Source organism: Ammospiza nelsoni, chromosome 4 (assembly GCF_027579445.1).
Source record: "Ammospiza nelsoni isolate bAmmNel1 chromosome 4, bAmmNel1.pri, whole genome shotgun sequence".
Taxonomy (NCBI): Eukaryota; Metazoa; Chordata; class Aves; order Passeriformes; family Passerellidae; genus Ammospiza; species Ammospiza nelsoni.
In genome coordinates, this window is record NC_080636.1 from 27,959,836 (window position 1) to 27,986,071 (window position 26,236).

The 26,236-nt window shown below is 37.4% G+C and overlaps 1 protein-coding gene across 7 annotated transcripts in view; it reads right to left on the reverse strand.

Annotated features, from left to right (window-relative positions):
- Positions 1-26,236, reverse strand: part of CLOCK (clock circadian regulator) — a 65,162-nt gene that overhangs the window by 33,455 nt on the left and 5,471 nt on the right. For 5 of the 7 annotated variants that reach the window (XR_009418370.1, XM_059471182.1, XM_059471181.1 and 2 more), the window contains exons 2-5: positions 21,433-21,532; positions 19,217-19,303; positions 2,330-2,440; positions 13-103 (exon numbers count right to left, since the gene is read on the reverse strand). Coding sequence is in view for 5 of the 7 variants with exons in the window: in XM_059471181.1 (XP_059327164.1) it covers positions 13-59 (47 nt within the window). In the remaining 2 variants the exon portion in view is untranslated. The remainder of the gene's footprint in view (positions 1-12; positions 104-2,329; positions 2,441-19,216; positions 19,304-21,432; positions 21,533-26,236) is intronic. The other 2 variants (XM_059471180.1, XM_059471178.1) reach the window with 2 other exon arrangements.

Below are 26,236 nucleotides of genomic sequence, written 5' to 3' on the forward strand. Positions count from 1 at the left end.
CTATAAACATACCTGTCTGCAATGGAGCTCATTTTATGGGTGCTTATGGTAAAAAACATAACATAGCACACTTTAGTCTTGTGGTAGACATTTGTACGCTTGCCTGAAAGAGAAGAAAAAGTATCAAAATGTGACTGAGGGAAAAAAAATGTGTTCTTTGTTAAAGCATACTAGCATTTTCATTTGCTCCTAATCCTCCCCTCTCTTCCAGCCTTCTCTCTGCCCTCCTACCTCCTCTAAAGCAGTCTCCATTACCAGCATAACCTGGGCCTTAATACCTCATTTTACATGACAGAGTTGAAGAGAACATTATTAAGGCTACAGTAAATAAGTCTGCACTAAACCAATACAGACCTCTTTACGACTCTGAATTCAGATATAGCTTTTAGTTTTTATCTGAACTTTTTCCTAAAGAACCCTCATAAGTTTGAGGGCTGAACAGATGTTAAATACACTTAGCAGTACATTGTACTTAGAAACACTGCAAATAGAAAGCACTTGGGATATCGTACTTTAAAACTATAATTTATTCTTACTGTACTTCTTCTTGAGCACATTGTTATCATAGACATGTAAAAAGATAACAACAAGATACTGATTAGACTGTGATCTATGTACTGTGCGAAATTTAATCTTACCATATCTAAAAGCAGTCACTTACTCATGACAGGAAGTTTTTAGTTTTCCAGATGTGCATTTGACTTTTAGTTAAGAATGTGAACAAAATATTAACAGTGAGAGAAGGAATACAACACAGGTTATGAAAAGGCTAAATTTAAATTCAAACATAAAACAATAGAATTAAACCTGTTTCTTTCATATGAAAAGTCAGTTTTCAGAGGCTGCTCAAATGGAGCAGCAGGACTGTAACATTGGCACTGATTAGGGAACAACTGTTTGCAGCATGTTTTATAAGAGCTGAACTTGCCGATCTTCAGGAATTTTTAGCAGGCTACAAACTTAATTGTTCATTTAGTGACTCAATATTTTCTGAAAAAGATTTGTTTCTGAGAGTACTAAAACCAGTGGAACTTGCAGTGTCAACACCACAAGAAATATGGCAGCAAAAGTCTGAGGAACAAACTGAGGAAGAAAGCTTGGGATTAACCAAACTATCTCTGCATCTGCAACAGCCACATACTGTGTGGGTTTCCTTCACAAGAATAGCATTTTTCACCACAACGTTTCATAACTTGAGTGCAGCAGGAAAGTAAATGGGAGAGCTGTGCTGCAGCAGAATGTCTTCCAAAGCATGTCACAAGGTGTGCTGGTGTTTCTGCTAAAATGGCCACTTCTTCAATTAGTATGGACCACTTCTGCCTTGCCTTCACCTCCAAAATCCAGTGCTATGAAGACACACTGGCAGCAAACCACTTCTTCCCTCCAATTCTTCCAAATAACAACTGCACTGGCCATACTGACAAAATAAATTCCCCAAATTACTTTGCCAAGTAACAGAGTTGTGGCATTTAAAACCAGCCATAAATGGCATGAGAAAAGTGAATTGTGAAGAAGCGTCTGTTTGAATTTTTGACAAAAGTGTGCAACAAGAGACAGGCTGCTCAGCAGTAAAAGCTAACTATTGTGACTGGCATGGAACTAAGTTTACAATCAAGACAAAAGCTATAAACTCGTTTTCATTTAACTTACATGGCAAGCACTAATACAACTGTGCACTAATTACACTTCTAGCTCTGTGTTAATTTTGATACAGAAATGGCACCTAAAATTATAGGGATCAAGAGCAACGTGAAATTCTGTAAGAGAAATTATACACTTTCCCTAATCTGCAAAAGAAAACCACCTGTACAGCTAAATACAGAAAACTTCTACTTGTGACATAACTGACATATTCACGATGCAGAATCAGAATTTAAAAGTCAGTATTTTTTACTTTAAGAGTGCTCAATTCCCAGAATTCAACAAAATCATTCATTACAATCTACAGATTCTGTGTCAGAACCAACAACCTAGATCTGGTATCCAGACAGAGAGTTTAAAGTACTGAAAAGTACAGGAAATGCACCTGTAGCACACTGGTTTCTCATCTTTCAAGGTTTGGCCCTTCTCTCTTTGCATCCAAATTTGCAAGACACTGAACACTCTCAGTGCTTATACATGCCAAGGATAAGACTGCAGAGATAATGCCACCAAAACCAGTCAAGCTGAAAGCAAACACTGGGTAAATAAAGGACTATGTCTCTTTTCTAAGATTCAAATTCAGTCATGTTCTGGAGAGCAAAAGACACTACTTAACACTGCTACTCAGCCCATCAGTGTTGATAACTGAAAGCCATGGGAACCTTATCAATGATAAGAACAGTTTTACCTTTTACACTTTGGGACTCGTTGAAGTATGAGGTTTAGGGATGAAACCTGGCTCCCGTGAAGAACAATGTGGAGTTAGAGGTATCCTCTTCAGCATAAAATAAATTCCAAACTGTCAAAAAATAACAATGGAGAACTTGAAAATCAGTGAGTTTAAAAATTATCTACTTCTTAATTTTTTAATAAAGACAAGTAATTGTTTTAATGAGCATAATCTCTAAATGCTACATTCTGCTTATCAAAAATAGCTCAAGTATTTTACTTTCTGAATTGACATTGCTTAAAAGTTCTTCTTGATAAGCAAGACATTCTGACACAGTTTTATCTTGGCTTTAAGCTATCACTTTATGCCTATATCTTTAGCCTTGATGTCCTTTTCACTTTCGAACTTGGTATCACTCATATCATCTACCTCTTCACATCCACTTACACTACCTTCAAAGTGTATTTATACACCATTATTTAAACATCTTTTCACTCAAGTTCTTATTAGGGTCTCTTCTGGCTTTCTGTGTTACACCTCCTCTCCAAGTCTCCAAAATTGTTATTCTCAGGACTCCAGCAAGTGCAGAATGCTGCTGCTGTTCACAACTAGCAAAGCTGTCCAGTTGCATTATTATTGCTTCTTCCTCAAACACTGCCATTAACTCTTTGTTTAAAAACCCACTTCAAAATCAATTCCTAGAATGTATCACAAACTTGCTTCACAACTGAACTTCTTCCCAACAAGAACTCTGCACTGACATAAGTGATTGCCTACTTCCAGTCTCTTTATACAATTACATTTCATTTATAGTTACTTCCCTTGAACCATGCTGCTTTCCACATTTTTAAGCTACATGAAATCAGGTTTTTTCCCTCTCCCTGTTTCTATCTGCCTTGCTTACTGTCCTGAAAATAAAACAAATTCACTACAACGTGTACTTCTTCCATTTCTAAAAAATGTTATTTTAAAGTATATTAAAATCTAAAAAGGAAGCTGGAACCTATAAACTAAGGTTATGCTACTTGTAAATTCATTGATGACTTTTATGGAAAACACCAGAATTATCACTTATTTGATTTGAAAAGTTAGAGTGCCTTCTCCTTGCACCTAACAGAGGTTCTCAAGTAGTTAAAATGCAGATGCAAACATTAACATAGAAAGTTAAAGCATAGCAGAAAAATCTGCCAAGAGGAGAAAAACAATTACAGTGTGATTCAATGAAGCCACTCGTTCTTGCATGGCCAAATAACCTGCTGGCCCATTGACCTACTTTTTTAGGTGTTTACAGCCTCCTCTCCTATTCTGTTTTGTTCCATTTGACAAGTGCAAACATTAATAGTGACAATGAGTCCCATGGAAGTCTGCAACATGAAACCAGTGTTTTTAAACTGCTTGGAGTGAAACAACTCTGCCAACTCTCACCCAGTGCCTAACAGAATTCTAATGATGAAAATTTTAGACCTCCTCTCTGCAGTATGTAGAGGTGCATTTCCTTTAAATCACCATTACACACTTAAGACAAACTCTACAGGTCTTAATCACAGAACCATCTTTTATAATGTCAATAAAGGGAGCTCTTACACATATTTCAAAAAGGGATTTTAAGAAGAGCAGGAGAGGAATATGCATATATCATAAAAGAACACAAGCAAGCCTAAGTCAGACCAAAAGTTAAGCTAATCACAGTGGAAAAGCTTTTGTTGCCAAAACCACATAGATCTCTAACTCAGTAGAAATGGCGTGCATGTGAAAGCCAGCAGAAAGGTTAAAACGCCTACATGCCAGCACTGGCAGCCACAAGTGTTCAAAGGTCATCATTCTGTCTGCATAACTCATTAGTTTCCAAAAAAATTAATTATGTGTGTCTTGACACTATGTGTTTTAAACACATTCAGGCATGTTTACCAACTTTTCTGTAACCAAGGTGGCTAGAAACTTACTATCTTAAAGGAAGCTGAGGTCCTCAATCAAAAATCTTAGTTGCTGCCATGGATGTGCAAACCATTACTACACAAAATTGCTCAATCTGTAGAAAAATTACAAAAACTAGCAATACTGCAAATTCTGCACTATGCTGACTTATCACTCATGGACAGGCAATAAGTTATTGGGTCCCAATTCATTGTTTGGCCAAATAAAAAAGGTTCTCAGAAAGTTACAAGGTAAAAAGTCATAATACAACATAAAGTAATAAAGTTAACACCATCTGATAAAAAAATACCATTTTTTTTAGACTGAAAAAATTTCAGTACCTTCAGTCCATTTTATTAACAATATTGGAATGCACATTGGTAATATTAAATATTGAAAACAAATTCAAAGATTGACCAAACTCTGAAATTACTGTACAGTCTTGCTAATGACAAATGTTCTGTCAGGACTGGACTGAAAAATGAGTGGGACAATGGTGAATGCATGGCCTGTATTTCATTTTGTACAGAGTCAGTAACTGAAATCCCTATGTCTCCAGCACTTCACCATAATGGTAACACTGAAAAATATTTTTGAGGAAGAATAAATGTGCCTCTATAAGTACTGTTAAAAATTTATACAAATGCCTTGATTTATGTAAAATTTATATCATGGCATACAAATAATACTTAGATGATTTTGCAGATTACCACCCCCAGAAATAATGTGAGGTGACTTGTATTATTAAGGCAAATAATTTTACACCAGGATTATCACAGGAAAAACATATGAAGCAATACAGTTTTCCAGCCCTACAGTCTCTTCAAACAGAAATTGATTAATTTCTTTAATACAACCTGATTTCTCTGCTATAATCCAATTTTGCCAGGGGAGCAAAATAGTTATTAAAATCATTGAGGATTAGCTGTAGAGAAGATCTTGTTTAAAGAATCAGAGCCACAGCACCCAGTGCCCTGCAGAGCTCTTAAGAGTGGTCACTCAGCAGGGCAAGACCAAGAGCAGAAACATCACACTGAGCAAACAGCTGAGCAGAACTTGACTCCCAATGTAAGCACAGTGTCAGAAGCCCTGTTCATTATAGAGATCCTGAAGACAATTATAAATCTTCCTGATACTTCTTTCCATGAGCTTCTGATCACTTGGATAATGAATTTCTGGGGTTTTACTCCACTAGGACATCATACCATAATTAGGACAAGCAGCGATCCAGCTATTATCTCCAGCCCAGAATAAAACGTCACTATCACTCATATTTTCCATTTTGCTTTTTGCTTCATTGGATCACCTCCAGCCCAGACATTTTTCTCTTTACCTTCCTCTTTTTTGGAGGTGGAGTAGAGGGGAGAAGAAAAAGAAGAATTTGTTCTGCTTTAGTTTCTCTCCAGGAACCATACTATTTTGTAGAGCAAGAGACCTTTAGACAGATAAACCATAAGCACTTGCTCTCTAATCACATATATTTTGGTCTAATAGAACAAGTAAGCAGCTTTCAAGGTAGCTGCTCCTTTGCTGTTGTATATACACCAACAGAGAGCAAATTAGGGCAATGACTGATTAATCTTTTCTTGCTAATCAAAGGCTGTCTGTGAAAATACTATGTTTTTAAAACTGACATGTCTCCTTTTTTACCTCAAAAAAAAAGAAAAAGGGCAATTGGAAAAAAAATCAAAAGATAGGGCTAAAAGGAACTTCAAGGAACTCAGCATAAACTTTGCAGCTGAACAGCTGGTTATTCCAGCAGCTGGGAACAGTCACATAATGCAAGCTTTCCTCTAGCACACCAATAAATCAGTTTTTGGTCTGTGCTTGCACAGAAAAGATGACAACATCCTAGAAATGTCATTTTCTGAGATAAAACATGCTATAGCAGCAGGTGTTCATCTTCCAGTGCTTCAGAGGACAAACAAGGAGAGGGCTGCTTCTAGCATGGATGGATCCCAGATGGCTTTTAATAGGAAAATTTTGAGTGGCCATGAGTAGTCTGCTGTGGATGAGCAGCTTCCTTAGGTCCATCACCTTCTCAGAGAGTACTCAAGGATATATAGTGGAGAAAGTGCAGTAGAACGGAAGACTGGTGGTGTGGGTTGCCATTACCTGAATGGCAGTCTCTCATCTGCTACTGAAGGACTTTTGGTAAGAGGGTAAGTCCAAGCAGTCAACAGGAGAGATTAAATGCCTGTTAGAAGGCTGTTATGGTAGTAGTTAGTGATATCGCCAATTTAGTTGATTTATAATGACATTTGAAAGAGTGCACACTATTTGTGTACCATCATACACAGTCCATAGCAGCTAGAAGAGGCTACAGATCACCTTGAATAGCAGAAAACATGACAACAGCGGTAAAAAGAGGTTAGGTTGTTAGAAATGGTTTGTCACATAGATGTGCCCCAGTCTACTCCCTAACAAGGTAATGGACCTAAACAAGCTGCTCAAACAAATTTGCTCAAAAGTCACTGCATAATATCTTCATAGAAAAATTAATTCTGAGGTTTACAGGAAAAAGCAATTCTCTTCTGCCTGCTTCGTGTATTAGACTGTCCCACCATCAGGAGAGAGATTTCTCTAGGAATTGGGACTGACCACATTTGCAATTTCCATCTCTCTAGCTCACAGAAAAAGAAAACACTCCTTTGCTCCAGATCATTTGGGCTGATCTCTGTTTGACCAGCTGTCCTGCAGCCACTCTTCTACCCTCCTCTGCAGTCTCTATCTCTTTCCCCTTACTCAACACAGAGATGGCCCCATAGCTCCCTCCCTGATAGAGTGCAGCTCCCTAATCTTGGCCCAGACTGCAGTGAAGATGCATGCAAGAAAGCTCCAATAAGGCTCAGACCTTTACCTGAGCTACAGTGATTACACACTGGTGGAATTTGCAGCCTAGAGGGATGTGAATCAGGTGAGCAGTAAAGTTAGGCCTCTGGAGCAAGCCAGTACGAACCCCAGGAAACCTGCCCTCAGGGACAAGGGAGAGCAACAAGCTGGCAGATCTGTAAGGATGTCCTCCATAGAGCACAAGAGCTAATGATCTCCAGGCACAAGAAATCAGGCAAAGAAGACAAGACTCTAGCAAGGATGAGAAGAGACTGCTGGTCAAACTAAAGGGCAAGACATTAACGCATCCCTCTGCTCTGTCCCAGGACAAGTATCCCGGGAAGAGTAGACGGATGCAGCCCAGGTGTGAAGGAATGGGATGAGGGAGGCCATGGTGAAGCTGGAGCTGAACTTGACAAGGGATGCAAAGCATAACACAAACAACATCCATAGCTATATTAACCAGAAAAGGAAGGTCAAAGAAGGTGTACACACCCACTAAACAAGGCTGGTAAACTGGTAACAACAGATAAGGAGAAGGCTAAGGTACTCAACAACTTCTTTGCTTCAGTCTTGGCTTGCAACATCTCTTCCTATGCTTCTTAAATGGATGGACTGCAAGACAGAAACTAGAGGAACAAAGTCCCTTCCACTGTAAGGGAAGATCAGATTCACGATCACCTGAGGAACCTGGTTATACATTAAGTCCATGACACCTGATAAGATGCATCCTGGAGTCTTGAGGGAATTGGTTGATGTATTTGCACAGCCATTCTCCCTAATATTTGAAAAGTCGTGGCAATCAAGCTAAGTTCCAGGTGACTGGAAAAAGGGAAACATTGAAACCAGATGATCTTTACAGTGTCTTCCAACCTAAACTATTTTATAATACATTCAAACTTGGCCCACACTTGCCCATGTATGCCACTGAACTGGTCTCTGACTTACCAAACTGACTTCTCCAAACATCCTCAGACCTGCTACTTCATCAGGAATTCTCTAGCAATCTGGGCTCTTGGCCTGAGCCTGGCTTCCCTCCAGCTCCCTGGGGGTGACCAGTAAAGCACTCAGCAGGTTGTCAGGTAGCTAATAATTGGTCCTTGGCTGTGGGGTGCTGAAGCACTTACCAGGCTTTTTTCCCCTGCATTGCTTTCCAGGCTGTATTATCTTCACCTTCCAAGATTCCAGCTAACTACACTTACAAACAGCTGAGGTGTTGTTTATCTGCCTCCATCAAACTACTAACAAAGATACTAAAAGAGAGTGATACAATACAAATTTTCGGAGTCATTAATAAACAAGCTCCCCAAATCAGAAAAACAAAAAGGACAATAAGAAATAGTACCAACCCAAGTTTATAAGATAAATTTGAAAGGCAGCATTTAGTAACCTAGCCATCAGAACCAGCCATTATTCTTCTGTAGTCTCATTTAAAATATTTTCTCAGTCATTTGCATACAGTTCCTTACAAGAGATTCCCTTCCTTCAATAACAAAGCTGTAAAAGTGAGTGGAAGAAATAATGTTTGCAAATCATGTGCAACTAGTCTGTACAAAAAAAAAGACAGTGGCTACATGTTATGATCCCACTAGCTCCCATTTTTTTAAGGCCTCACCCTTCCTTGGCTCCCACTGGAGGCGCACATCCCTTTAGCTCTGGCCACATACTGAAGCAGATTTGTGAAACTATGTGTTTAAAAGAACACACATATCACACAGTTTTAATAAGAACAAAATAATAAAGAAGACATTTTAAAAGTGTGGCTCCACCTATCTTTGAAAATTGGCACAGCCAAGAAACATTACCCCTCTATAAAGAGCAGGAACATCTTAGCTACATCTCCCACTCCTGGTTCTATAACATGGTACCTGGGTTAGACTTGAGTATGTGTTGTGTTTGCACATCTAAAATAAAATATATATTTCATAATCAAGTCTGGCTTTAAAGTACTCCTACTGTCTCTTTAAATGGAGCTTAAAACAAAACCAGTACTTCCTAACAAGAGTTTAGGTCAGGAGAAGCTAATTACCAACCTGCTAGTGTTACAATTCAAAACTGAAAACTTTCACATCCCTGCGGAAATCTCCATTTCCTTTAATGGAATGCTGAGAAGATACAACTTGCAGTCAGCTAACCAGCTGAACAACAGACCCTTAATTGAAGCTCATTGTGCTGAAGAAAAAAGTGCAATAGATAGGGTCTAAGATCTGCAGTCTGCTATTCTCTAACTGGACCCATGTAAATTGGTACCTTTTACAATGAACAAATAAAACCAAACTTCCTTCTTCCAGTCTCTTAGATGGAACTGAGAAGGTAGACAACTGACAAGTTTTTTCCAGAAGTTCAAAAGGTGAAAAAATTACACACACACATTCTGAAGTTTAAATTCCCACTGAATATTATAGCTATCCATAAAATTATTTACTACCTACAAATAATTTTTTTCTATAGAATAAAGTTATCAGACAATAAAAAAAATCTTTACTTGATGATTTCTCAATATTAACAGAAATTTAAAGAAAAACCTTTAAAATAACACTACTGAGATGGAGTGGGGATCTATTTTGAATTAGGTGAAGTGCCTGGAAGAGGTGAGAGGTCTATAGGGCCAAAGCTGAAGGAAAGCCGCATTCCAGAGACAGCAAGGAGACAGAGAAAGAAAAACAGAAATTACTGCAAGGTCGATCTGCCCTAGACCTAGGAATTCCTCTGATAAAGAAGAACTAGTGCTAAATGTCACGCGGAATGAATATGTATGAACTTATTGTGAAACTGTATGCATATGCATTTAGAAGGGGGATAAAAGAAGACCCGAGGTCTTCAGAGGTACGCTTGCCTATTGGGAAGGCTTGCGTCCGGCGCGCGCCGCAATAAAGCATACCGGGCTTTACAACTTTTACGAAGTTGTGAGGTTTCTTCTTTTCTCCGCAAAACACTACCAAGATATATATCCTGGAGTTAAAAACACTTTGATACAATTAATCCAATTTAAAATGTGCATATTTATGAAAATGAGCATTATAAATTTTAGATGTTTGATATCACACACAAATGTTAGCTTAACAATCAATTTTCCTAAAATGGTTTGTCACATTTTCATCAAAGCAAAAATACTACGAAGAATCCTAACAAATCAAACCAAAGAAGAAAAATTTATTAAACATTTAATTCCTATACTGGAAAATAAACATGGCAATTCACCAAGAAATGAGACAGAACAGAGTCAAACATTGGTTTTCCTCTACCCCAATAGTAAAAGGGAAGAATGAATAGATACAGAAAGTCAACTATTTTTTGAAAACTGTCCTGGAGAAAATTAATTATCTATTTCAACAGACATAACTATTACGCATTCAAAGCAAGATAACACCAAGAAAATTCTTCTTCCATTCCATGCAAAATTTCTGTTTGGTGTTGATATAAACGCAGCCTTAAGTTTAGAAAATGAGACTTTATCATTGTTGTTATTACTGCAACAACACTCAGCTATCCACCTCAATTACTCTTCCTGAAATACGTGAACCTACACATTACCTGAGCACTTCAACTGCCAGACTTTTAGCATGCAGATGTGTCTTAAAAGTTGGGAAAGGAAGCTAAAAAGAGATTATAAAATTCACACAAATGAATCTTTCCAAAATTCAATCCTAGACCAGAAAAAAATGACCCAATTAAGATTTATTAGCTTTTACATTCAAAACAACAGTTCTACTTTTTACATAAAGAAAGAGAAAACTTGAGTCAAAATTTCCTGCTATGTTCTCATTATGCCATTCTAAAATTTTCAGAAATCAAGAAAGTCAACAGTTGACCAAGAGGGTCTGTAAGAAGATATGCAAATTATTTCTGCACCCAATGCCTTTATGACAGAATCACAGAATGGGTTAGGCTGGGAGGGACCACAGTGGGTCACCCCATGCAACCTCCCTGCTCAAGCACAGTCATTCTAGAGCACAGTGCACAGGGTTGAGTGAGACCGCTCCGGAGTACTTCCAGTGAGGAAGACTCCAAAGACTCCCTCGAAATCTGTTCCTGTGCTTGTTCACCTCCACAGCAAAAAAGTTCTTCCTCTTCTTCCTCTTCAGTAGTTCTCTGGGTTCCCCTTTTTGCCATTTCTGAAGAGCAGGGTGACATTTACTTTCTGCCAGTCCTCAGGTACTTCTCCTGATTGCCCTGACCTCTCATGAGCAGCCTCACTATGGTATCCACCAGCTCTCTTAGCACTTGCTGATGCAATCCATCAGGGCCTATAGACTTGTGAATGTTCAGTTCACCTGGGTGTTCTCTAACCCAATCCTCCTTGACCTCCTTGAGGGAAAGTCTTCCCTCCAACATTCCTTTACCCAGGTCTCGTGAGTCAGATATTCCGGAGAGCTGGTCTTGCCAGCAAAGACCAATGCAAAGAAGTTGTTCACTGTCTGCACCTTTTCTGCATCCTCTGTCACCAGGGTCCCTTTCCATTTAGTAAGAGGCCCTCATTATCTTAGGTTTTTCTTTTGTTATTTATGTATTCGAAGAAGCCCTTCTTGTTGTCCTTGACATTCTCAATCAGATTTAATTCCAGGTGGGTCTTGGCCCTTCCTGCCATGTTTCTACTTTGACAAGTACTTTATATTGATTCCAAGCAGTCTGCCTCTGCTTCCATTTCCTGCTTATTTCCTGATTACACTTGAAAAATGACAACAGTTTTTTATTCATTCATGCAGGTCTCCTGCCCCCTTTGTCCAACTTCTTGCTTATTGTTCTTGAGCCTTAAAGGAGTCATGCTTGAATACCAACCAGCTCTCTTGGACTCCTGTTCCCATAGGATTCTTTCAAGAAGATCCCTGAAGAGGCAGAAGTTAGCTCTGCTGAATTCCATGGTTGTAATCTTACTCGGTGCCCTGCTTCATCCTTGCCCTTTACAGTCCATAAAGGATATAGCTTATAAGTCTTAAATCAGTTTTAAGAGACATCAAATTATTTTATATCATCAACTTACTCCTTTTAGATACAATTATCTAGCAGATCCAGAAACACCTTACTGCTGCTCAGTTATGCCCACATGAAAAAGTGATGGGAGGGGTCAAAGGGGAACTGGCATACCAGTTCCAGACAACTAAAAAACATGCCAGACAACTAAACAAAATGAACTCAAGGGATTTTTGTAGGTGGTTTTGTTTTGTTGGTTGTTTTTTTTTTTTTTTTTTTCTTGTTTTGCCCTCTTTTCTGTGGTTGGTTTTCTCTAAATAGGAGACAAAGACTTATTCCTAACTTGTGGTCAGGGTATTTACCTAGAATGTGGGAGAAGTACGACTAAGTACTTCCTCTGAATTTGTCCACCACGGATGAAGAATTACCACATGAAAGATAGCAAGAGCAATACCCACAGACCACACAGGTAACTGCATGGCTACAGAGACCTGGCACTTCACACCCTAACAGCTACTTTTGTTAGTAAGCACTTTTACCAATCTCCTTGATCAAGCCAAAAGTTTGTGTAATGTTAGCCTTTGATCATCACTCTGACCACTCATTTCCACGGCCACATTAGATTTCCTCTCTTCAGCTAGCAAAGACAATCTCATGAATGATTTATACCAACATCAACTATTTGTAACACAATTATGCAGGGATACCAAATGGACATAATTTTTTTTTTCATTGACAACAGTTGCTAATAGCAACAGCCAAGAACATATGACAGGTGTTTTAGAAAGCCAATATTTTATTTGAAATTTAATTATCTATATCACACAGAAATGCATACATGTAAGTAAAAACACTTCTAAAAATATTTAGTGCTAGTCACCACTTTACTTTTTACAAGTTGATTGCACAATCCATGATCTGTGCAGCTGTGGAAGTGCTTCTGGTGCCTAAATTTCCCAGCATGGGTGACTCATGCACAGCTAAATTATTCTGTAAGGCTCTTGTGAAGAGTGGACTGTTTGCCTGCCTGAAAAATGGAGTAGGCAGTGTACTTCACTGGAAGCATCTTCAAAACGAAAGAAGTGAGACTTCACATTTCCATAAAATGAGACAGTTGGAAAATTTTAAGCTACAACACTGAAGTGCGGTCCAAGTCAAAAATTACCAAACAAGCAGCTCCACCTCCTCCCTACCTCCACCCACCACTTTTCCCAGAAGTCCTGCACATCATTTTGAAGACCACAAAATGGTCTACAAAAGGAAAATGAATGAGGTAACCTAAAAAAGGACCAAACAAAACATAGGAAGCACTAGGGGATGGTCATTTCGGTCTATTTCCACTGTAAGAGAAGAGCAGGTTTGGGACCACCTGATGAAACTGAATAGGCAAGTCTATGACCTGATGAGATGATGCTGCCATGCCACTCTCCATCATACCTGAAAAGCCATGGCAGTCACACAAAAACCCTGTTGACTGGAATAACAGAAACTTTATTTTTTAAAAAAGGGAGATATGAAGATCCAAGGAACCACAGAACAATGAGCCTCACCTCTGTGTCTGGGAAGATCATGGAAGCAATTTTAAGGCACATACAACAAGCAGGTGATCAGAGACAGCCAGCACAGCTTTACTGAGGGCAAATCATGCCTGACCAATCTGGTGGCCTTCTATGATGGAGCAACAGCTGATAAGGTTAAAACCAACCAAAGTCACCTAAAGACTTCTGTAAGGCTTTTGACATGGTCCCACACAAGATCCTTTTCACCAAATTGGAGAGACATAGGTTTAAATGGTGGACTGTTGGAGGGAAAACTAACTGGATGGATGGACACAGCCAGAGCGTTGTGGTGAACGACTCTATGTCCTGATCAAGGCCAGTGACAAGGGCTGACTATATCCAGCTCCCAGATCCTCAACACAAGAAAGACATGGATATGTTAAAGCAAGCCCAGAGGAGGCCACAAAGATGATCAGAGCACCTCTCCTATGGAAGACAAGCTGAGAGAGCTGAGGTTCTCCAGCCTGAAGCAGAAAAGGCTCCACAGAAACCTCACTGCAGCCTTCCAGTACTTGAAGGAGGCTTCTAAAAAAGAGGGAGAGCAACTTTTTACACAAGCAGATACAGAACAAAGAGGAACAGTTTAAAACTAAAAGAGCAAAGACAGAGATTAGATGCTGGTAAAAAATTCTTTATTCAGAAGGTGCTGAGGCATTGGAACAGGTTTTCCAGAGAAGTTGTGGATGGCCTATCCCTGGAAGTGTTCGAAGCCAGGTTGGATGTGATCCTGAGCAACCTGATCAAGTGAATGGCATTCCCTATTCATGGAGGAGAGGGATTGTAACTAGATGATCTTTAAGGTCCAAACCAACCCAATGATTCAATCCAAAAAATATGTGGCAAAACACACTTCTGTATTAGCATGCTTGCAATTATATTCCTACGGTTAACAGGACTTTAGCAGGAGTAAAGAACTTAATTTTCTAGAATTATAGTGCCTGCCAGATCTTTCAGTTTATCCCTCAATAAAACTACCTGCTATTGAAAAAACAAGCTTACACTGTGAAAAAATCCTCTACACTATATTTAGAGAATTCCAGATTTTAATTTCCCTGCAGAAAACACTGGAGTTAGTCTTTTGTCAGAACTTTCAGCCCAGAAGAATCTGGGCTCAACTGGAATTACTGTTGCAAGACTTGAGATAAAGAACAAGTACTTCATGTCACAAGGGCAAGAAGTGCCTTAATAGGGAAGGGGACCACCCCCCCCCCAAAAAAAAAAAAAAAAAAAAAAAAAACAAACAAACCCAACCAACCAAACCAAAACAGAAATACAACTCCCAAAAAAAGCAACAAACCAGAAGAGTTTTGCAATTGATACAGAGAGGAAGTAACTCTTGTTTTGGCTTAAGAATAACCAAAACTAAGACAAAAACAAGTTTAGTTTTATTGTCCCTAGCAACTTTCAGCAAAACACTCAGTAACCACTTTGGGTATAGATGCTAAATATCTTTTTGCCACCCTGCTACAAGCAAGAACCAAAGGAAATAAAACCAGCCAGCATTCAGTCACATTGGACTTGTTCAGGTAGAAATTACATTCTGGTAACAAAAGAGATAGTGCTGCATGAACTAATCAAAAACAGCAATGCAGCAACAGAAAAAAAAGTATATAAAATCAACTCAAAATTTAATTTACTTTTACTATAATCACTCTGCATATATTCTTATATGGAAATAAAGGAAAAGTATTCAAACATTAGAGCACTGAACACAACTGAATTTCCGAATGTTCAGAAAACAAAGCTCAAAGAAAAATTATAGTTTAAAGTAACACTAACATTTAACATTTTTAACAGTCTGTGTTTGTAGATAACAAATTTTCTCACTTTTCCTTTATTCTCCTGAGCAGTAGAAGCATGCACTCCCTCCTCTGAAACCTTCAGAGCTTGTGCTAAGTCCAGAAAACCTACTGAAATCACCTTCTGAGGGTCACCAGAGAAACAGCAAGAGACAAACAACAAATTCCTTCTTCTCATTCCTTCTTCAAAATATTGGTTCCAGTCAATTTAATTGGAAATTAAATTGATTAATTATGATGAGAATATTACTCTTCAGGCACAGGGAATTTTCATAATGAAGCCTTTTAATACCTTGCAGACTAATTCACTGCTCATAGTAAAATTCTGTCATGTGTCTCCCATTCCTTCAAAAATATTTTAAGATCATGATATTGACTGAAAGACAAAACCTATCAGGAAATTCTACACCAAGCTCTTAGAAACTTTGCAGTTAAAATATTTAAGATAAGAATGTTCAGCATGAGATTAAGCATGGGGAAAGGTCAAAAACTCAGCTCCTTTTTTGGAAATTCAGATTCTATTCGGACACTCCATATAAACTCTACAAAGTTTCAAATGTGTCCTCAAAGTTATTTTTGTGAGAACTATTAGTCCTTTTTACCATCTACAATACCCAACAAAAAAAAAAAATCATATCAACTACTTAGGACCACACTTGCTACATTTGCATGCTTTCAAATTCCCTCCCTCACTTTTGTAATTTTTATCTTTTACAATTCCCAAGTTTTTCTTTCACAGAACATTATTTCTGTGCACCAAGATACTTGTTTCTGAATGCTCATTTCCTGCCCCTCAAAGTCTTCTCTGCGCTCTAGAGATGCCAAGGTTAAGGGAAGCTCCCTGTCTGACCATCCAGGAATCACTCTGGCAGTCACTGCCACCATCAGAGACCCTCCCTGCTGGGACTGAGGCCCCTTCACAGTGGGTGCTTCTACCCCTCACAGGGCTCTTTGCTCAATTAACAAAACCTGACTCAGCTCATCCAGCACTTAAGTCCCTAAAAGCAACACTAAGAAATATTTTTAAAAGTATTATAGCTATTTCAATTTACAATTAATATATCAGTTATCAAAAACCAAAATTACAATCAGGTTTTATTTAATTCCCTTCTGCTCACCACATTGTGAGAATGGTTTTAAAGATCTAGGATCTTGCTAGTGGCCCATGAAACACTGGTACTAAGGAATGGGACAACAAAAGTTATCAATATTGAAGGAAATCCTGAAACTAACATGAATTTTATGTTCAGGCTATATGCTAACAGGGCAATGAAAACAGCTGTATTGTATTTAAGCACACATTCAAGCTTGAAACAGTTTACTTATACCAAACACATGAAAAAATACACAAACAGAACACTTCAACATAGCAGTGAAATATTCTTAAGGCAAGATTACTTAATGAGGAGTCTTCAGAACTTACTGGCTTATAACTCACATTTGGACTCTCAACATTTTTCTTCAGTTTAAACTGAGGCTTATATCTCAATTCTGAACAAATTAAATAATACTGAAAATAACTTCATTGCTTTTATTAAAGCCAGTGATTTTTTTCAAACAGTTTCAAAATGCTGCTGCTACTTATGCTGTTACAAGCTTAATAGTTTTGGGTGCATATTAATGATTATATTTTTAAAAGACAGTAGGTTGAAACATCCCTATCAACAGAAATCTTCATTGAATATTGGAAAATTTTTGGAAAAAATGCTGAAAGCCAAGGTCAAGATTCTGCAAAGATCTAATAAACAAGAAACATAGCTGAATTTAGTCCTAATTACTGGCTTAGATATGTGAGATATTATACTACAATTAAGCATGCAAAATTCTTGGGAAGCTCTGAACTTAAAATTAAACAGGGCAGATGGAGACTACTCTCTCAACTGCTATTTCAAGATAAAATGATTTAACACCAGCACCTAAATATTACTCAGATTTTCAACACCTTAACAACTGAGGAATTCATTCCAGGCCAAAAAAAAAGAAGTCTGTCATGATTCATGACAGCTAAGGCAGGAAAAAGGGTAATAACTGCAAAAACCTGCAAAGACCATCTCTTTTTTATTTTTTGCGTTGCTCTTACTTAATGACTGCCACAAAACACTGGCCTTGGGGTTTTATCAATGCAGATGAGCAGCTCAAGCAAAACACCTGGGGTGGGAAGCATACATATTTTCAAATTCTATACAAAAATTATAAAATTAAAGAAATCATAAGACTCCTCTGTTTAACATCTTAAAAATCCAAGCACAGAAAAAACACCAACTAATCTATCAGAATTACAAAACGCAGGTACAATTTAGTCGTTTGAACCACTGTCATTTACAGAATTTATTTGCCTCATCAACACAGTTTATATTACAAAAATTGAAAAAAAGTATTTCTGGCACTTCAAAATTTTTCAAAATCAGCACCCAAACTCATGGCTGTACTTGCAGCATGGATACATATCTTAGAGGCTCACTGCCCTCATCTACTGACCTATAACCAAAGTGAACAACTATGGCTCTGTCCCCATTAGAAAGTAACCTGAAACCGTAGAAATGGATCACTAGATCAAAGCAGCTGGTGCTGACACTCCTATGCTAGCTGTTCAAGAGGGTTTATTTTGGATTAGATTTCATCTGGTCTCCAGAAGCAAACTTCACTATCACATGGACCATTCAAATTTTTCCAGGAATTTCATGATTGATGCAGAACTCCATGTCCCCAGTAGAGACAGAATAGCACTGCCCCTCCAACAGAACTCACAGACTAGTTTCTGAGAAAGAAATGTAGTTCAAACACACAGAGCCAAGCAAGTGGTAAGGGGAGACAACAGTGAGATTTTCTCCAAAGCAGTTTTAATCACCCAAATCGCAATTGTAATCTATGCATTAGAGTTAAACCCTACCTTTTCAAATCAGACTAATCAAAAGAGATGTAATGTCATAAACAGAATACTTGATGGCACTGAAAGACTTGAGAAAAATTCTGTAAGCAGTCTTCTTAATGCCTCACAATTGAAAAACAAAATCATGATAAAAGACATTTACTGGGTTCCACAAAAAATTTCCTCTGTGCCAGAATTCAGCAGAAGACATAAATCTAGATATCCCTATTTCTTAGGCTTCATTTCTCTTTTCTTCACTTATTTACTTCATCTTTTATGTCCTGTTTTCTCACTTCAAATATTTTACTTCTCTTCTTTCTACCTTATTTCTTTCAGCCTTTCTCTCGTTTACTTATTCATTTCCTCCTATTACCTGTGCTATTAAATACAGTAAGGGAAATGTAAATATTCTTGCATCTCTGAACTTTTAGGCAGAGGTGTCAGTATTGTTTTTTCCCTGGAAAGTCAGATAGTATAGTCTAAGAAAGGTTTGTAAGCACTACTACTGTGATTTAACTTCCCCTAACTCAAAATTTAAAAGGGGTAAAGATGATCATGGGCTTACTGCAATGACTCAAATTGATCTCTAAATCCTGCGCTAACCAACTATGGAAATTGAGAAAATCAGATTAATGACACAGGAATATTAGTCTACTGTAAGACTGAAATTAGCCTGGTTCTAAACATCATCTCAGAGAACAGCCACAGGAACAAAGAAATACTAAGGAAAGCTCATCAAGGGATCTGTGGAATGCAATAACTTCACTAAAGAAACAGTAGATAAAATATATTTGGGGTATACATGCTTTTTACCTAAGATGTAAAGCCAGGAATATATTGCTTAATCTCTGCCCTTTATTTTCTGGGCTATGTAATTTACATTATAATTTAATCCTCTAGATTTGAGGTTATATGCCAGAATTTCTCCAAGAACTGTAAATTACAAATAGGATTTTTTAACCTTTTTTATGCAATTAATTCATTAGTTGCTTAGAATAACCAAACTCAAATTCAGACTTACCTAGTTTCACTGATGTTCAGTACACAAGATCCAAACAGATTTCCAGAAGAATTTGCAAATGAAAGAATGGGCTTCTCTCTACATTTGCTAAATTTAGATGAAAACAAAAAAAATCTCTTTAGAGCAATTCCTAAAGAAAAACTGTCTTTTAAGAAAGATAACACTATACAAATTTTCACATGTACATAATCTGAAAATTTTAAGTATATTATATTGCCCTTCCATTTCAGAATAAATATGGTCTTCATGTTTTAAAAATGTTACTTGAAAAGCAATATCAAAGATGCACAACACATAGAGGTTTTCAGGTTGCTCAAAAAGAAGTATTTCAAAACTTTTAACCACACACAGCCTGTGCTGTCCAAAAAATCAATATTATTATGATAAAATAATGATCTTGTGAACATTAGTGAATGTTCACATAAAAGCAATAAAGAGAAAAAGCAAAGAATATAGAAAAACTGAATGAAAAAAATCAACAACAGTTATGGAAATATACTGCTGAAGCAGAATTTGAAGGACCAAATCAACAGTACATGCATGGTAAAGTTAAGGAAAAGCACAGAGTACAGAAGAAAATCTTCTTACTCAGTGTTTGTACCTGACACTACAATGGAGTCAAGGAGATTAGACCTGTTTACTTCTCACAGCCCAGCTAGAACATGCTCAGTAGCCCTGTCTGCTTATGACTAAAAGGATTTGGAACGTATCTACCTCATCTGATTTGGACAGATGAAATGGATTTAGGAAATTCATTGAATTGGTACAAAACATATTTTCAGAAATCCATCATGCTGCCTAATGTAAGTGGGACAGCAGAAAAAAAAAATATTGTAGCATAACAATTTGTTTCTCCTAAAACCTTGAGTGCTTGCTCCAGCATATGAAGGTGCTTTATTTTTCCAGTGGCAAAATTTTCATTGCATTTTGCATCAAGAAAACAGTACATTTCTCCCTCTAAACTCATCCTCAGAAACAAGCTGATGCTTGGTCAAATTTTAGGTGAAGGAGACATAGAGCAGAGATTTAAGTCTTAGTAAATTAAAAGCAACTAAAACCAGGGTTCTGGAACAGAAAGTGTCAAGCATCATTAACTACAAGCACTGCTACCTGTAACTCCATTCACAACCATATTTCATGTATGACCAAGCACCTCCAATGCATTGTAAGCCACTAGGAATACAGGAAGACTTTCTGCCAGCAAGACAAAATAATCCCATTTCAACAAGTTTGGCACAATGTCGGTTCTACATAAATAGACCGATTTCTTGGGGGTTTTTTTGACCCAGTATAAAAGTGTACATTTTGACCCAGTCAAAAAAACAACAGAACATCTGAAAAATAACACCTACTCAGAAAGATAAAACATAAAAACACACACATAAAGTCTACAGAGGACCATGGCCACGATCCTCATGATACACTGTATCAAAATCCCTTTGTTGCTCAAAAGACGAACCATGAACAAACCACCCTGCTGCTCTGGGCTTCCCTCTGTGTGATGCACAAAGCAATCAGCAATCTTACTGCAAGCTACAACACGGACAAATCTTAAAAAGATGAAAATCTGCACCTCCTGGCCCATCCTCAGCTGGAAGGTACACAGTGTCCAATCAAGGAAGCAGGGAGAAGCAACCCTTTCATAAATAAAGTGACATGTGAACAGAGATACTGATAATTGAACCCACTAAGATGCATTCTACTGTTATATCCTTACATGAATGGGGTATTAAGTCACCTCTACAAGAGCATCTGCAAAAAGAAATCCAAAACAAAACAAAACCAAAAACCTCACCACACAAAAAACCCAAACAAACAAACAAACAAACAAAAAACCACTCAGAAAAGCAGTGAGTATGGCTGTCCATATGCTTATTCACTGCAACACATCCCTGGGAGAGAGATTAGCTTAGTCTCCAGAAACCACAGCCACATTAGCACGTTGCACTGCTGGGAACAGGGCCTTCACAAGGTCTGGGCTTTTTCTTCCTTCTAGTTTCTAAGGCAGCTCAGGTACAGTTCAGTTGTTTCATTCCACGCTCCAGTGTACAAGATAAAAGCTTATAAAAAGCTTATTTGAAGTTTATTCTTGCCCACACACACCATTAATTTGAATCTCAAATTGAAGTGGAATGTCTACCTTGCCTGAGGTTGAAAAAGAGCTGTTTCTGTTTAAAGTATTACTGTTCCAGTAGCAATCATATCTACATACTTACTTAAATTACCTAGAAATACATTGTGCCTTGTAGAGTGGGTGGGTAGCATTAGTAGTCCAAAGGTGATGTCATCTAAGTAAGTCTTCTTTGGCACAGTCTTCTGAAAAACAACAAAAAAACCCATCATTTAATGAAAATCAATCTGTTTAAAAAAACCTTTTGGGGATGAGCCCTTGACTATTTCTGTTTTCTCTCCTGCCACTGCAGTAATTTCATATGCGTTCTTAAATTGTCAAAAAATTCACTTTCTAATTTTCTATTCAAGAGAATGATGTAAATACTCATGAAGGAGAACTTCATCGTTTCACACCACCTTTTACATAGCTTTGGCACTGTCTGAAATCCAAACCTGTGAGACAAATGCAACAGCCCAATGGTAACACCAAATTTACAGATGTAACTACATCTACAAAATATCAATATTACAATTATTGTATTACAGTTGCTTCAGATTGTATTATGACCTTGCAGAACACTAATAATACACTATGCAAACTTCTGGAAAGAAACAATAAAATCTTAACTGTGTGTACTATGGTTCAATAAGGACACATGAACTACCTCAGCACACAACGTGAAACTCTCAGAGAAGATGGCATGCAACATCACAAGACTCCCCTCACCAATCAAACTCCCCTCATAAATAAAAAACCAATTTCATTCAGATGTCCTGAGCAAAAGCTAACTATACAACAGAGATTCTTATACACAAACACTTTATTCAACAAAGAAAGAGCTCCCCACCTCCTACAGATCATTAATTCTGTACCACTACACACCATGCTGTATTTTAAACACACCTGCACCAACTTAGTAATATCATCTAACTGATGATAATCCTGCTAGAAAAATCTACTGCTACTCACCCACCGCTGACATTTTCCATTCAGCACTCCCAAGTGGCAAAGCATATCCTTCAAGGCATACATAAATCTATTCCCTTCCACTGTATGTAAGGATTGGTGGATTTCCTTTGACATAAAATAGCCAAAATAAAGGAACTTCTAAACCCCTGTCCTTTACCACCTTGTCCCCCAGTACATATAACATAGAAAGAAGAAGCTCTCAGCCTGAGGAAGAAGAATGCCAATGTTTGAAGATCTACTGCCAAGTCTAATTGGATAAGAAATACAGACCATTAACACCTACATATCTATTTTTCTAAGTGGTCAAATGAAATATGAAATGTTAAAAATCAATGATTTGAATCAAATACCAGCATGTAGATAAGAAATGGCAAAACATATTCTATAGAGCAGGAAGTTAAGGTGCATTTTTTAAAAAATCTATGCCAGTTTATGAAAGATTATTTTTAGTTCCTCTGTTGGCAACATAAAGTTTAATGTAACTCAATCTAAATCAACCATAAATCTAATTGTCTATATAAAGGCAGTACAAATTTAACTAAAAATAATTTGGAAAAGCAATTTCAGTTATTTTAGTGAAAAAAAGTTTGTGATCCTTTAGACTTGGATAAAATGGTAGTGTGTCAATCACCACTGATGGTAAACACTTCTATAGTCCCACTCTCAATTGTACTGAAATTCATATGAAGTCCTCCAGCTTGTAGAAAAATTGTGTAATAGAAAGTAGCAACAGAGCAACAGGAATGAGATGCAATTTTCAGGGATGCCTGTTATTTTGCCACTCACTTTAAAAGCAAGTTTGAGTGACAGCTAAATTTCTTAAAGGGTTAAAAAAAGATATCTTAGTAGCAGAACTTGTGTCCTAACCTCCCTGATCAAAACAATTTGTCATATTCTCAAATAATTTTCCTGTCTCATTTTTTTTCCTTCAGAAGAGCTACACTGATCAACATAATTTGTAAGTTTCTATAGATCTTTTCCCTGCTCTATTTCATTAAACCTTCTAGTTACTCCTTCTCTTGATCCAGACTACTTTTCTGATCTCATTATGCGATCCAGATCCTGAAAAATATTTTGCTTCTTTTCCTCCAAATCTGTATATTATTTGGACTTGCTTTATGCTGTCTTTTGCTTCTATATTCTCATATTACTTGTTGCTGATCGATCTTATCTTTTTAGAAATGAGAATTTGTTTAATTCACTCACTATGACTCGCTTATTAACTTGAATCCTTGTCCCCCTTTCTGAGGTCATTGGCATCATTTTCTATGTCAGTGAAATTCAGATCACAAGCTTCTCAAGGCTGAAACTCTATCTTATTATCTATGAAACATCATGAAAAGCTCTAGGGCAGCACATAATGTTTAGCTAATGCTTCTGAGCTGGAAAAAAAGACTATATTAAAAAATGAAGTAGAACATTTTAACAACAAAAACAGTTCCAGAAAAACATATTACATATAAAATTGCTATCAGTAGAACTACCATACTAGCTCGGAACAGTAGTTCCCAAACACACAACTGCTAGTAATATCTTGATTACACATAATGGATGTTGCTTCTGTGGATGGCAAGAAAACTTTATTAAATCACATTACTACATTAAAACTGACAGGAAGGTGTGTGTGTGTTTGTGGTGTGTGTGTGTGAGAGAGAGAGAGAGAGAGGGAGAGAGAATTTGCATTTCTATTCTGACAGTTCTTGGAAGCTGTGATTCATGCTGCTACTTGCTTTTCTACTCACAGTGGAGGAAAACCCTGTTTCCTTTAGAGTATTTGTTGTTACTATGAAAACTACTTTAAAACAAGCACAAGGTTAAAAAAACAATTTTGCAGTCTGTTATGATATATTAAATGAAACATTTTAATACTTAAAACCAATCAATTAAAATTTGTGAAGATTATGAGTCTTGACAAGTATATTTCATATTATACAGCAGAGAATTCTCTAGAAACAAAAGTAGCACAAGCTAATAAAGTTTTCTTCACTTTTAGCATTACTAAGATGTTCAGTTTTCTAAACCAACCAGCAGGACATGCTACATTTCTCTACTGAGACTTCATAAAAATCTTCAAGTTGATTTCAGTCTGCTGTTTATTATGATAAATAAGTAATGCAAATACAGGCCAGACAGGAAAGAAGCCGAGAAATGCCATTCTAGACATAAATTCAGTTCCTGCTTTTCAACAAGTAACTGAGTTACAAGACAGAGGAGTGGGCTTACTGGAAATCTGATTTGGGAAATACTGTCTTTGGTTCTTATGCTGACAGAAAAATATTATGTTTATTATTATTTTGCTATAATGTCACACTATGATATTGTTCGTCCCCCTCCCTTTCCAAACAGCCCAATATTCTTCCTGTCTCCTCAAGCCCTGAGGAGACAGGGCTTGAGACACAAACAACTCCTGGTCTCCTACCCAACACAGACCCAGTGCATGTTAAAAAAACAGGTCAGTACCAAAATCCATTCCATTATGTCTCATTAAAGAGAGGGCAGTGCCACATTTCTCTATATCCAGCTTGCCCATTTTCCCAAAATCTGTGGTAACATTATAGTCTGTGATTTCCATCCCTCCTACAAACATGGCTACAATTGATCAACTATTTCAAAAGCTACTGGTGAATATGTAAGGAAAGAATGAGAGAGAACAAGGCAAAAGCATAAATCACATTTTCTTAGGAAATTAGGCTTAAAAAAAGGCAACTCCCTCCCTACAGATTTTAATTGAGGAAAATTTCCTAGTTGTTTATTGAGCCAAGGAAAGAAGCAGCTTTTGGCAAAATATTTTTTTATCTTTTTACAACTTCACCTGTAGGTTTCAAATTAAGCTTTGGGGAACTAAGGTGGGAAAGTTACCACATGAAACAAGACAGGTTTTTTCTCCTGTCTTGAGGCTTTTGGATGACTGGTGAAAATCCAAACATTTAACATATCTCTAACAAGAGTAATCTGAAAAATTACATACCTTCTACCTTAGCACACCAGCAGGAGTCTACATTCTCTGTATTCTCAACCATCTTCTCAACAGCAACCTCTAAACTTTTGTAACACTGTTCTGCCAAAGTGCAGTAACAACCAAAATCCAACAGGCAGTCACTGACATTACACTTAACATGCAATGAAATAGCCACCAAACACTTCAAATGCCCTTAAATGCCAGAAACTATTATTAACTACTTCATTAAAAACTCAAATATAAAAATGGAGACTTATGTTTTATTTGTAACAGCAGCAGGATTCTCAGAATTTGAAATATTAAATTAGCTGTATTAATATAATTTGAAGTACCTTTTTTATTAGGCAGCTTAGTATCTCATGCTTTCATTAAGATCATAATTTAAGATGTAAAAATATATATTTATTTCCTCAGTGTTTCTAACGTACATTAGGAAACTCACACATTAACCTCCCACAAGAGCCACTTCTTACCAGCCAGCCTGGCCTCTACATTCACAAATACTTGCCTCAATGAAGAAAGTGCTGAAACTTTCTGGAGATCTATCTACCAGTTCAGCAGATAATGAAGTGCTTATGGGATCTGGGGTCATTCTTCTGCAAGCAATGGAGATACACTCACAAACTTGTCATGCTGCAAGCTGAAAACTCTTGTAGATGAGGTCACTAGTAATACTACTCCCAGCTAGAAAGTACTTAAAATTCTGACACCATGCTGGGTGATCAGCCCATTCCCAGGTATTCCTCCTTTTCCAAGTGTCCCACAGCAAGACCACTACTATGCAGCATGGTTAGCAAGTTCTGTGGCTTGCTCTGGTTGTAGCAGACCCCAAAGCAGCAGAGTCTTCACTAAAACAGGGCACAAAAAGGGGATTCCATACAAAGGATCTACAAAAAGGATCCAAAGTACCAAAGGATCTTAAGTACCAAAGCCAGGGAGAGTTGCATGATTCAGCAAGACTTTTTCAAAACTTAACAGA